We start from the raw sequence: 14063 nt of genomic DNA, 5'->3' as shown, positions 1-14063 counted from the left end.
CCCCTCCTCTCATTCCCGTCCCTTTGCTCTTTTATTTAATGAAGAAGCAAAGTGTCAAGTTTTCCAAGATGTATTTTTGCAGAAAGCAAGACCTGAGATTTTCCACAAACAAAATTGTGATTTTTTGGTGTGCATTTCTGTGATTTTTTTTTTTTTTTCTCCTTCATAAATCTCATTCCATAAACCATGGCTGTGCTCTGGTGGCTCAGCTGTCTGTCTAGCTGTTTCTATCTGTTTATGGGCTGGGTACTTTGGCCCTGGTCTACTGTATTATGCATATGTGGCCATTGAAGGGAGAAGGAACACAAAAAACCAAAACAAAGTCAAAGAGAATTATGAAACAGGACAGAAAGCTCATTTTAATTAAAATGGCCCATAGAGCTCTTTGGTATTCTGTGTTTCAGTCTTATTTATCAAAGAACTCATGCTGAGCCATTCTTAGGTTATTAAGGGTCAAATTACTGTTTTTCTTAGTATGTGGGCAAAGGCTGGTTGGATGTTATATAATGACAAAGCATGACTTGAAGCAAAACCATATCTCCCAAATTGTGCTGATGCCTGGGCTTTTTACCATCAGTTAAAAAGTTGGCTAAGCTCTCTGGGCTTCACATCACCCATCCTTAAGATGAGAAGATGGGATAGGAAATCTCTAACGTCTGTTCCTTTCCAGCACTAAAACCTGTGTAGCATAACCATAATGCGGCATCAGCCATTTTTCATCTTAAACAACAGCACAGATTTTTTTTTTTATAAGGAGGTTGCCTTTAAGGCTAGATATTTAGTAGGGCTCTGAGCAGTGATTACAATTAAATGTAGAAAAGCAAGAAGATGACTGAGAGAATTAATAGACCACCTCAATTACTAGCTCATTCCTAGGTAATGATTTAGGCATAGAGGAGAAGAACATTCTTAAAAACCGTCTTTCAAGCCACGTACTGACTGCATAAGACCCAAGAGAGATCATGGGATAAAGCTCTCCCTCAACATGGCCATAGAACTGGCACAAGAGCCCGCGGCGTCCAAGAGGTTAGAATTCCCACGGAGCCGCCTGGCAGAGGAAAGGAAGCATTGTAGAGTATGGACGATTAGTTTCCAAGTACATTTCAGGTCCAAGAAAAGACAACTGAAAAAAAATTATTTTCTTACCACAGCTGAACTGGTTGTTTTGATGGTTAGGTTAGATTTACATTTTCTAGGTTATTAAGTGTAATGCTTAACCCCAAAGTATGTTTATTTGGAAAAATCACTACTAATGTGCTTTTTAATAAATTTCTATTGGTTGAGCGTTTTTTCAACCAAGACACTTCCGCTTTAATGTCAGATCAAGCAGACTGTGATGAGAAGCAGGTGTGCGTTGGTATCTGCTGGCGTGTGTTGTCTGCTCACCTGTGTGCTGACTGTTCCAGGTGCCTCCTTTATACATGGCACCCTGTCCCCCGCACAGCCCAGAGAGGTGGGCACTGTTCTTTTGTCCCTTTTACAGATGGGGCTCCTAGGTGGTGGAGCTGTTATTTGGACCCAGGCAATTTTTGCTCCAAAGTTCATGCTCTTATTAAACTGCTTTCTTTCAAATATGGTTCCATGTTTTGTTAAAAAAAAACCCAGAACACGGTTATGATAAATGAAAGACACGTAGATAGTAATGGCTTCCCAAGAGCATATAATTATCAGTTGATGCAAGGTATACTGTTGAGAGTAAAGTTGGCGGGGAGGGGTATCATGCTGTTCTTCTAGCTTCCATGACCTGTATGAGATTTTTTTTCTGGTGTGTGGTAAAAGTATAACATAAAACTTGTCATTGATTTCTAAAACTTTTTCATCATCCAAAATAGAAACTCTGTATCCATTAAACATTAATTCCCTATTCCTCCTTTCCCCAGGCCCTGGTAACTTGTAATCTACTTTCTATCTCTGAATTTGCCTGTCTAGGTATCTCATATAAGTGGAATCATAGGAAATTTGTCCTTTTGTATCTGGCTATTTCACTTAATACGTTCAAGGTTCATCCGTGTTGTAGCATGTATCAGAACTTCCTTCTTTTAAAAGAATGGCTGAATAGTATTCCATTATATGGCTATATCACACTTTGTTTATCCATTCATCTGTTGATGGGCACTTGGGTTGTCTCCACTTTTTGGCTCCTGTGGATGTTGCAGCTATGAACATTGGTGTACTAGTATCTGTTTGAGTCCTTGCTTTCAGTTCCTTTGGGTGTATACCTAGGAATGGAATTGCTGGATCATATGGTGATTCTGTGTTTAGCTTTTTAAAGAAGGCCATGACATTTTTAAAGAGTTAAGTTCAAAAGGCAGTGGATGCCCTTTTGGCAGTCTGTCCCCAGAGCACCTTTCTGGGCACCGTCAGAGAACAGGCATAGAAGAGAACAGCCTTGCATTTTATAATTCACTTCCCACCTCCTCTGGAGAGATCCATTGTTTACTGAGTAGAGGGAAGAGTTTCTGCCACTGGTCCTCAAAGATCAGAGCTCACCCAGCCCTGTTCTCAGCCCAAAAAGCAAACTTCTTGGCGTTTAAGCATTAAACAGGTGTTTGTCTCCAGGTCTGCGTGGTGATAGGAAGCAGCATGTACCACAGCCCTTGGCACATGTAAGCTCAGTTTGTATATACACATCCCAGAGGGATGGTTTGGAGTCCCCCAGGAACCAGCTGAAAATGGGGATCTGGCATGGGCTAGTAAGATTTTATGCATCCTCATGACACCTGGTCTATGTTGAATTGTAGTTCATGGGGCACGTTATGAAGGCCAGGGTTAAAAGGGAGTGCTGTCCTTCTCCATAATTTGAGCCCTGATACTGGTGGAAGGAAGTCTTGGGGGTATTTACCATCATGTGGACACATCATTCCTCGATTTGGCACAGAGCAAAACTTTCCATCCAGCTTCTGGCTGTTTATTCTGCTTGTTATCGAACACCTGGGTGTTTGGAAATGTTCAGAGTTTTTTGCAATGTGGAAAGCAAACATCCAGGTGACAGCTGGGTCTTTGACCTTTCACCTTTCACCTAGGTGTTTTGGTGTCCTACCAACTCAATCGACATTCCCAGTTGTCAGCTGAAGGCTAGGGCTTTTACATGCAACGTGGAGGCTTTAGGTAACTGAGGAATTCCGAGAAAACCTGTCTGGGCCACCTTTTGTCTTTGCAATGACAGGGTGTAGAATGTTTGTGGATCCAGTTTTTGGATTACAAGTAAGAAGAGAGTTTAGGCCATTAGCTTCATTCAGTCTGTTTGGTTTCAGTATTGAAATGTTATTTTTAGAAGTCTTTAGTGAACATAGTTTTGAAACCCCATGCTCTCTCATTTTGTTCCTTGGCAGATGAAAAATACTGATGAATTCCACAAAGATTTAGCCACAGGGAGGAATGAAAAGAAGGGATTGTGCATGTGTTGGTTAACGCAGGATTTCTCTTCTCCCTGGCTTTCGTGGTCTGTCTGCCGGAGAGTTACACATGCAGTGGTTCTGCCACAAAACAACTACTACCCTAGGGTTTATTTCACTTTTTTTGTTGTGTGTGTGTGTGTGAGATTTATGTTTAAATTTGAAAAGTGAAAATGAGAAAAGAGTAAACATTTTTAATCCTACTAGTTAATTATATAAAGTATATCACTAACAATTTAGTACATTTTCTTTCTGATTTTACCTTGTATACAAGTCATGCTTACAGATTCAGGCCTATATGCACCTAGAAGGTTGTGTGTGTGTGTCATGTGTGTGTCTTGTGTGTGTGTGTGTATTTTTTACAAAGTGGAATCATGAATATACATATTTGCATTCAGGCTACTTGTTTTCATTCATCAGTAACTATTAATGATATTTTACCAGGACTGAACATAAGAATACCTCATTCTTTTTAATGACTGTATGCTATTCTTTTGGAATAAACTGTTCATTATGAATGAGTCTCCTGTTGGTGGATTCCAGTTGTTTTCTGTTACAAACTGTGCTTGAAGCAACAATTTTATTATGTGCTTTGAAGTAATCCTGCTCTTCTCTGCGTAGGCAAGATTTCTAGAAGTGGAATTAACTGGGTCCAAAAAAAAAAAAAATGTGTGTTGCTAATTTTAATGGGTATGAGCAAATTATTTTACAGAAAGATTTTTCTCAACTTATGTTATCAATTTGAGTTTCTATTTCCCTCCACCCTCACCTAGTACTCAATGACATTGATCTTTCTAATTTTTGTTAATCAACTGGTGAATAACAGTGTCTCATCATTGTTTTAATTTGCATTTCCCTGCTCCTTAATGAGGTTAAGCATCTTTTCATATGTTTATTGAGTATTTACATTCCCTCTTCTGTGCAACCAAAGATGGTTTATGTTCATTTGACCTAAGTGGCAGAAACAATGGAGCATTAAAAAGCTGAGGAATTGAGAAAAACGTGTTGAAGATGACATCTTACATTTTTGTAGTTTCTTTAGGTTTACCCGGAATGTCGGTATGGAAATGGTGTGTTTAAAAAAGCACAGAAATCTTTGTGCCTCTGTTCCCCATCTTTGTAGAGTTACTGTTTGTAGTCTCTTAGCTTGTCATTAAGCAACCAGTAATTAATGGTAGGATGTCCCCTACAAAAGTGTCAAATAGTCTCCCTGTTGGAGACTTCCAAGGGCATCCATTGGAAAATGCCACAGCTCATAAAATTTGGGATTGGTGGTATGTCAAGGAATCAAATACTGGAGCCACGGTATAAGAAAATAAATATTAACAGCACTGTATGGGGCAATATTGATTGAGTACCAAGGTCTCTGGAGGGGCAGAAACACCCTGTTTGGTAAATGTGTTTCTCATTGTGAAAGCATTTTATAAATGTTAACTTATTAACATTATTGTCGTGCATCTCTAGGAAGTAAATATCCAGGGAGCACATGCCCTTGTAGATCTTACGTGGAATGCCATAGCCCCGGCGAAAGACTGGAGCTGACCATATGCCCTAGGGTTAAAAAAAGACAGTGGCATGCGGGGCTGTATATGCCAAGATTTAATGTCTTGGGCAGAGGCAGACCGTGCCCTGCCTTCACAATTCAGGTTCAGCTCCATTTGGAATCCACTCTGTGCCAAATCTGGATCCAGGCCCAAGAAAGACACTGACAGTTTGGATGGGGTCCAGAGACAGGCACTAGCCATGATTAAGGGCTTATGGGCATGACATTTGAGCAGGGGCTCAAAGAACTGAATATTTACAGCAGGGCTAAATGCTGGATTACGTGGCTTGGTGACATCAGGGCCCGAGTTACCCTCCACGTGACTGGTTCCTCAGAGGCCAAGAGGGTCCCATTCCTGATACTCCTGAGCGCTTATGGAGAGGGAGGGTCTCATTGTGGGTTCATCTGCCTCGAGTTAAATCAAGGAGCTAGCACCTGCCTTTTCCATGCTCTGAGCCTACAGCTCCAGGGTGGCCCCCAGGGGGGCAGGATTTCATTAGAGAATTCTTAAACTGGAGGTTTTAGCATGCACATTTTCTCCTCTTTCTGAACATCCCTTTTATACATTCTGCAAAGAAGGTGCTTATCCCAAGAGGAGACACAGCCTCTTGTTTTGGTTCTCCTAAAAGTCTGTGGCCCAGCCAAGAGCAGAAAGTGAGTCTTCTCCAATGTAGAGAATAGACTCTCTCCATTGTAAGTCTGATGACTTCAAGTTCATTTACTGGCAGACATCTCACCTGGGACAGTGAGACGAACACCCCATCACCAGCTCTAGGACCTTAGACTGAAACAACCTCCATGGTTTACAGGGGGAGTCGTTTTCAGGCAGCAGCTGAAGCAAAGTGACTGCTCGGAACTCAGTCTTAATTCGGGGCTTGTAGTCTGTTAAGAAGAAGAATCCAGCCTTCACCCCCATGATGCTTCCTAAGACTGTTAGTGATGACCAGCAATCTTGTTTTTGGACTCAGCGTCCGTAACTGCACTCTGCAGTGATGGCTTGTGCTGAACTGAACGGCTGACATGAAAAGAGTTGTACTATAGCGTGTTCTTCTAACCTGTTACCTCTTTTGGCTCTGCTTTTCAAAGTGGACAGCTGCTCTGCCCTCCCCTTTTTATAATGGAGCGTTCACGAGACCATCTTCTTTATTCTCTAATTTAGTTCCTTGAATCACTCATGTGCTTGCACAGGCTCTGCTGGCATTATCAGTTTTTTATGTGATTAAGGCAGAAAACACTTGCAGTGCTCAGGGAATCATTCAGAAGGTCAGTTGGAGTTCCTGAAATAAGATGAGTAGGCCCTGGCTTTTTATTTTTTCTTTCCATTTCTCCAGAATGCCTTGTCCAAAATGCCTTTAAAGAGTGATACGGATTTGGAGAGAAATATTAAAGCCATGAACCTGAAAGATGAAATCTGCATTTTGGCCTTGATAAGGAAAAATCATGCTTGCTTGAAAGCCTGAGTCTATTGAAATACTTTGAAAGCAAGGTGGAAACCTTAGAATCTAGTCTGTTTGCATGTTGACAGAACTAGGGTAAGAAGCACAATAACTTATTTTCTCATGTGCTGCTTATCTTTGAAAAGTCTCAAGGAGTTTGTAAACAGATGGATACACAACTTAAGTTTCCTGAGGATTCATTGCTCCCGTGTTTGAAATTCCGAGTGTATCTCAGGAACATGTAGCATCTATTCAGCCAGAGATGGGAGGGGCAGACCTATGTTTCCAGCTGAAACTTCTTGAGATGTCCTGACGGCATCTAAGCGCTGTGGGGAAGGATCTAAGAGGACTTCAAACCAGAAGCTTCCAGGAACAATAACAGCACCTACCTTGTGGGCTCCTTGGGAGAGTTAAGGTTATATTAGCTGAGGTGGAAAGGAGCGCTCAGGAAAGTGCCTGGTTCACAGTACGTGCTCACTGGCATTAGCTCTGCGTAGTTCCTTGGTGCCGTAGGGGTTGAGGGCTCCCCGTGGTTGAGCAGTCTGAGGCTCGCCTGCCCTGGGGCACTGATACCCTGGGTTAGTATTAGGTTCCCCGGCCACTTGGCAGCTCCTGGAGGACCCCTCAAACCCATGACAGTGACAGACCTACTGCATACACTCTTTTGTATCTTAACATCACGATGTCAGCTTGCCAGATGTTCACCATGATGATAATTATTGTTTTCCTTTGTCACCAGTCTGAGTATTTATTATGAGGAAAATTTAGAATTTAGGTGATTCTTCTCTACCTTCCTTGTCTCCCTCAACTTCTTTTTAAATCAAGAAAGCAAAGCGCCTGGTGTTCTGTACTAAGATTGTTCAATAACCACCTTTACTCTCATCTTTGCAGGTACGAAACCAGCATTGGAGCCTTATCATGGAAAGCGTGGTCCCATCCGACAAAGGAAATTATACCTGCGTGGTGGAGAACGATTACGGGTCCATCAATCACACGTACCACCTCGATGTTGTTGGTGAGTTTGCTCCTCCCCCAGTGGCAGCCACGTGCCAGCCTGCTGCAGCTTGACTCATTTGAAATTGTGAAAGTGAGTCTTGTTTCTCCCCGTGCTTTCAGGAGACTTGGTTTGTTTTCATTCTTTCTAAATACACGCTATCATTTGGGAAGGACTCTTCTGTCACTTGACAATGTTCTGTTTCCTGATTGGCTGAGTTTTGTGTGTTTTGCGTGGTCCCCTCGGCTCCCAAGCATCATGTTGTGTAATGTGGATATGGTGTGAGATGTGCTGATGTTCTGGAAGCTGAGATTTCTCTGCAAAATGTTAGCGTGTGCAGGGAAAGGTACAGTTAGGCTGTGGGAGAATGTTGTTTCTGAAAGAAGGGCAACTGTATAATGCTGGCTGAAGAGTAAAGGAAAAGGTATTATAATGACTGAGCTTATAGCTGGTTGGACGAAGGTTAACGTCAAGGGACCCTTCAGTCCCATCAGAAGAAAGTCATTAGACACTACAAGTTCAATGTCTATTCCTAGAAGCTATTTCTTCCGTGAAAAGGGAACTGGTTTTTTTTTTGTTTGTTTTTTTTTTTTTTTTTAAATTTTTTATTTATTTATTTATGGCTGTGTTGGGTCTTCGTTTCTGTGCGAGGGCTTTCTCCAGTTGTGGCAAGTGGGGGCCACTCTTCATCGCGGTGCGCGAGCCTCTCATTATCGCGGCCTCTCTTGTTGCGGAGCACAGGCTCCAGACGCGCAGGCTCAGTAATTGTGGCTCACGGGCCTAGCCGCTCCGCGGCATGTGGGATCCTCCCAGACCAGGGCTCGAACCCGTGTGCCCCACACCGGCAGGCAGACTCCCAACCACTGCGCCACCAGGGAAGCCCAAGGGAACTGTTTTAATGGGCTTATGAGTACTTTTTTTTATCAAAGTGCTTAAATAAGCTATTTTAATGATATATCTTAAGACAACATAGCTTGTTGTCCTGGAAACTCAAATTTCTTCCTAAGTCTGGTCTATTATGATGAGTTTTGTTGTAACTGATGAAGAAAGGCTGTTTCTCTGTCTTGTTGGAGGATTGATAAACTTACACCTAGGAGGTATCTCGTTTCGGGATGGTGGGCTGAGATCTTTTCTTTGTAGAAGCCACCTTTTGTCTTTGCCATCTACCCTGACTCTCAATGTGGCCACCTGTCCTTGAGTCCTTGCTGTGGGTTACCTAATCGGTTTGCACATCTCCACATGCAGGTTGCTGACTCCTGCTAAAGCCTCAGTCTCGCCTTGATTCATTTTGCCTTAGTGTGACCCTCTGTAACCCGACAAACTCATGCCCACCCACTGTGCATCCACAAACAAAGGCCTTCCCACCATCATTTCCTGTGCATGTGCCCTTAGTATTATTTCACATGTGGGCATTTCTTCTCCTTCAATAAAATATAAACTCTTTGAGGAGAGAGACCCCATAGGTATTTGAATTGCCCAAAGAGCCATTAAAGAAACTTTGCAAAAGCTTGATTAACCAAATTGCATAGACGTGGTTAATTGAAGTTTTAGGTTAACTGAAAATTAAATAGAAAACCATTTTAATTTTCTATCAGGTTAAATTAAATCCATAAGAAACTCTGCCTTAGAAAGCATGATACAGTCTTTATCTCCATTTGTAAGTGTTCAGTAAAAAAAGCAACGTTTTGTTATTCAGAAGCCTTAATGTGAAATTTGAAAGGATTTTGTATAATACAGATTCTATAGAGAGTCATAAAAGCCTGAGTTTTAAGAGCCTTCTTCTCTCACAGAGATATTTGTGGAATGTTTCTTAGTGGGAATCACTATGAACAGATATTTTACCAAACAAACACAAAGAGAAGTAACACTCAAACATGAGAAGAAAATGGTTAACATTTATTTTGGCATTGATGTGTCATAAGTCTACTGATCAAAGAGCACACGACTTGGACTTCCCTGGCGGTCCAGCAGTTAAGACTCCACGCTTCCAATGCAGGGGGCATGGGTTCAATCCCTGATTGGGGAACTACGATCCCATGTGCCGCGTGGCGCGGCCCCAAAAAATTAATTAATTAAAAAAAAAAAAAAAACCAAGAGGAGCACACCACTTGGATTTCACTTTGGGCCTCGCATATCCTGAGTTTGACATGAAAGTGTTCCTATTAAAGGAAAGAAAGTTTTGGGGCTAGAAGTTCTAAATCCTTAATTTTGAACAAAAGTCATTTATTGTGGGAATAAAATCATTGTGCTACAGCAGACTTTGGGGATCCTGGCTTTGCAGAGATCTACAAATCATTCATTAAGATTGGTTGGGGCCATTCCAGGAATCAGGAGTCATATCTCGGCCACTTCAGCCGCGGGCTCTTGCTTATAGCAGGTTTTAGGTTGAGTTGTTGTGTAAAATGTTCAAAAGCCCCTCACCCCACCTCCCCTTTCAGCTTTCTGGCAGCTCATCTCTGTGAAGCCCTGAAATCTCTCTTAGAGTTTAGGGTTGGATTTGAATTGGGCTGCTGAATAATGGAATTGTGCTGTCTAATGTTAATCCCCTGGCAATCAGTCTTGTTGAAAAGAGCGTATGATTCAGTGGTGTAATGTGGAGGGAGCGTAGTGTATGGAGTAATGCAGAGAAAGGCCTGATTATGTCACAAATTTGGGAGATCGCCCAGCTAAACGTGGGCCAATAATGACACAATGCTGGTTGGGAATATCCATTAAAGCTCAACCCCAATAATTTCCCAAGTCTTGAACCTTCGTTATAAATAGAAGCCAAAAGTCAGTGGAGTATAAGACATTTTCAGGAAAGATGGAGGTGTGAAATACTCTCCTCTTTGCTCAAAACCCTAGTAATTGCTTTGAGAAGTGGTAATAAAATAAGAATTGAGTCAGCTGAAGAGTCTCAGGCAGACTTACAGGGCTGGCAGACAGTCATCCTGAACATCTCGGCAAGTGGAAACAAAAGGGATTCAGGCTTGATCAGTGAATTTCTGGTGGCTTGTAGGTCCAAGTTTAATACATGGCTGCGTGATAGCAGCCTCTCAGCTACATCTCTGTTTGACAGAATATCACAGACTCTTTCCCAGAGAAAGTGAAGTCCTGTCCTAGTTCCCATTCTCCGAGGTTTTATTTTTGTTGCTATGATACATAGGCTTGTAGTTTGGATATGACGACGCATCAAACTGGGTGAGACCTTTTTATTGAAATTCTTCCTTGGAAAGGCATTCCCATAAGCACTTTAATGTAAAAGCTGTGTAATTTAAGTGACATTCTTGTGTTCTGGAATTAAATAGCAAGCCATTGTTGTGTGTGAGGGAAATGCTTTGGTTTATGGGAGCCCTTTTAGGAGCCTTGCTTGATCCTCATTAAAATTGACACCATTACTTTTCAGCCATTTACTTGCAAGGGAAAATTAGCGTGAAGCTCCACATCTCGGTAATTGTGGTGATAATAAAACGGGCTCTCCTTAAAATAGCGAGCTCTGGGAGGTGGTGGCAAGTGTTCACCCGTAGTTCATCAGTGAGCGAGGCTGAAGCACAGGATGCTGCCTGGGGCCCTGCCACCAAGAAGCAGCAGCCTGGCAGAGGTCGTTGTTTCGCTCTCCTCGTGTCTGAAAAGGAAGGTGCTGAGACTCACTAATGTCAGATAAAGGCAGCCTGGTGTGGTGAGCATAGCGGGTCTGTCGGCCCACACACACTGGGGACCAAGCGAACTGGGACAAGTGACAGCTCCTCTGAGCCTCTCTCAGATATGATGCTTACCTCGTTTCTGTGATGGCTGTATCAGTTTCCTAGGGGCTGCTGTAACACATCATCACAGGCTGGATGGCTTAAAACAATAGGAAATTATTCTCTTGTCAGTTCTGGAAGCCAGAAGTCTGAAGTCAGGCTGTCTGCAGGGTTGGATCCTTTTGGAGATTCCGAGGGCGAATCCGTTCATGCCTCTGTCCCAGCTTCTGGTGGCTGTCAGCAGTTCTTGGCTTGTGGACCTATCACTACGTCTCCAGCTCTGTCTTCCCGTGGCCTTCCTCTCCGTGTTGTCTCAAATCTCCCTCTGTCTTTCTCTCGTGAGGACACCTGTCATCGGATTTGGGGCCCACCTTCAATCCAGGATGACCTCATCTTGAGATCCTTAACTTAACCACAAAGACCTTATTTCCAAATAGGGTCACGTTCACAGGTGCCAGGGGTTAGGACATGGACTTATCTTTTCTGGGGCCACAGTTCAACCCACTATAGTGGTTATGAGAAATCGGTTGGGTAAACAGGTGAAAACACCCAACTGGTACCTAGGTGGCTAGAAACAAATGCTACTTTCCTCCTTTCCAAACTTGGAAACTCCTTTGAGGGTTAGAAGACATCTTAAATGGCCTTCATTGACTCAACCAGAAGTTTTATTGAACAACCTGGATGCCGTGTTGGGGCCGACAGAACCGGCCAGTGGCTGACGGTCACTTGTCCTGCTGAGGTTTCCATCTTTGGTTAATGCTGTCGTCAGGGCTTTCCCAGGACTGAGATAGTTGCTTGAACTCGCAGAAGAGGGTTGTAGAGTTTGAGAGCTTCAAGTTCATCGAGTTGGTCTCGTTACCTCCACCTCCACCTCTCACCCCATTTTACAACTGGGGACCTCCAGGTTCCGGGCGGGTAAGTGATTTTCGCCAAGGTCTCGAAGGAACTCCAGAGCTGGGTCTTCTCGAATCCTAGATTCATGCTGCGCGCACCACACACTGCTGTCAGGATTGCTGTGGAGTCAGCAGCGGCTGCAGCCAGACTCAAAGGTGAACCCCATGTGCAACTCTTTGTTGCCAAAAAGCCCCAAAAAGTGAGAGAGAGAGTGATGGAAGTATTCAGAAGACCAGTTGCTCCTTCTGACTCATAATAGACCCTTTCTTTGGCTTTGAATTATGAACTCTGTCTCCTTTTGATGTCCAGTTCTGCATTCCCAGAGACCATCAGATAACTTATGAGCTTTTCACCTGGCATCGGGTATTTTGGGGGGTAAAGGGCAGCAGAGGCGGATACGGGTCCTTTGGATTTGCAGAGGCCAGCCTTGCCTACTCCTCTACAGTCTACTTTCCAGAAATTTGTCCTCCCAGGGCAAGAGCTATAAGCAGTGCACAGTGTCTCGGTGGATGGTTGGGAACTGGTCAGGGCCAGGAGTCCCTTCTGGCTGTGAGGGGATCACCCAGGCCCCTCCGCCAGCCCTGACTTGCTCAGCGGCAGACAGGGGCGGCGCTGTCCACTGGCCCTTGACATCAATCCGCTGTAACTCGGCTTCAGACGTGATGGGACTCAGCCCGAAAGCAAGAAGGAATCCGTCCCGGTGCTGACTGCCACCCCCCAGGTGTGTGTCAGGGAGGAGTGAAGGCTGTGTTGCGGGCACTGACCCATAGGCCTGACTAAGGGGCTGACGCCTGGCGTTGAGCGCTCCGCAGCCCGTCCCGTGGGAGAGGTGGTGTCAATCGTTTATTGCTTGGGGCATCCCGTCCTGGGAAGACAAAGGACCCAGTGTGATCCCTGAGCCCTAGGAAGGGGACTGAGGCAAGTCAGAGCCCCCGAAACCACACTTCTGCAGTGCAGTGGACCTTTCTTTTTGGTGGGAGGTGTCAGGTTGGAACGAAGTGGTGTTTCAGTAAATGAAGAAATGGGGGTCTAGTTCATTAATTAACTGGTTGGTTTATTAGTGAGGATCTCAAAATTAGGACCATTCCCAGCCACTTGCTCCTTACGGAAGACCCTCCTCTGTCCTAGTTTCTGTCACGTCATGGCTCCCGGGCACTGCTTTTGTTTCTCTGAGTGAAGAGGGTGGCTATAGTGCAAGTAGCATGGAACTACACAATACCGTGTGTCTGGAGATGTGAAGGCATTGAACGCCTGACTCTCACCTTCCAACTTGTAGCTCTTGTGCATTTCCCTGGCACTCGCCAGGCCTCAGCTCCACAGAGCCCCTTGGGATTCTCAACTTGAAGCATCTTGACCTAGAAGCTTCCTGGCCAGACCTCATTTGACTTTCCATATTCATGATTTTGCTGCCAATGAATTCTTTTCTATTTCTTGCTCTGAGTTCAAGACTTGGTGTTTATCCTGATACTGGTTCTGCGTGCCAGCTTGACGTTGTGAAATCTAGCTGGAGGAAGGCAGAAAGCCCCTCAACTGAGAATGGATGGATGGAGGTGCCATGCCAGGCATAGGTCACGGCGGTGCCTTCCTCAGTGGGCTTGTTAAAGTGGACATGGAATGGTGGGGCTGTAGCGGGGGTTGTGTAGGAGGCCAAGTCCTGCTGCTTTTGTGTCTCCAGCAGCCAATACCTCCTCCTCGTCCTAACCGTTGCTGCAGCATCAACCCTCGGGGGGCACCTGAGCACCTCTGGAGGTCCTGGTGGGAATTACGTGGGTGAGTGTTTCATATTCTGTTTCCATCCTTTGCTAGCTTTGTGGCCTGGGAAGTCATGGAACTTGTGAACCTCAGTTTTCTCATCTGTAAAATGGGGGATGACATGCTTTGGTAGGAGGGCGGTGCTTTTAAATAATGGGACCCACGTGATCTCTAGTCCTGTCATTAGGGGGTCCCACACCTCCTTTCATAGCTCTAAGCCGAGACATGTTCACTCAGCTCAGCCCTGGCTAAAGGAGTGGTTGGTCCTCTCCTTTCCTTCAGGATGCAGATTTCAAAACTTCCTTTGGTAGCTACTGTTTAACGAGC

At 44.2% G+C, this 14063-nt stretch overlaps 1 protein-coding gene across 10 annotated transcripts in view; it reads left to right on the top strand.

Moving 5' to 3' along the window:
• Nucleotides 1-14063, top strand: part of FGFR2 (fibroblast growth factor receptor 2) — a 102742-nt gene that overhangs the window by 42716 nt on the left and 45963 nt on the right. For all 10 annotated transcript variants that reach the window (XM_068548682.1, XM_068548680.1, XM_068548679.1 and 7 more), the window contains one exon: nt 7266-7389. In XM_068548682.1, coding sequence (XP_068404783.1) covers nt 7266-7389 — 124 coding nt within the window. The remainder of the gene's footprint in view (nt 1-7265; nt 7390-14063) is intronic.

The sequence above is a fragment of the Eschrichtius robustus genome, chromosome 7, assembly GCF_028021215.1.
Source record: "Eschrichtius robustus isolate mEscRob2 chromosome 7, mEscRob2.pri, whole genome shotgun sequence".
NCBI classification, from domain to species: domain Eukaryota; kingdom Metazoa; phylum Chordata; class Mammalia; order Artiodactyla; family Eschrichtiidae; genus Eschrichtius; species Eschrichtius robustus.
This window is presented reverse-complemented; position numbering and strand designations above follow the sequence as displayed.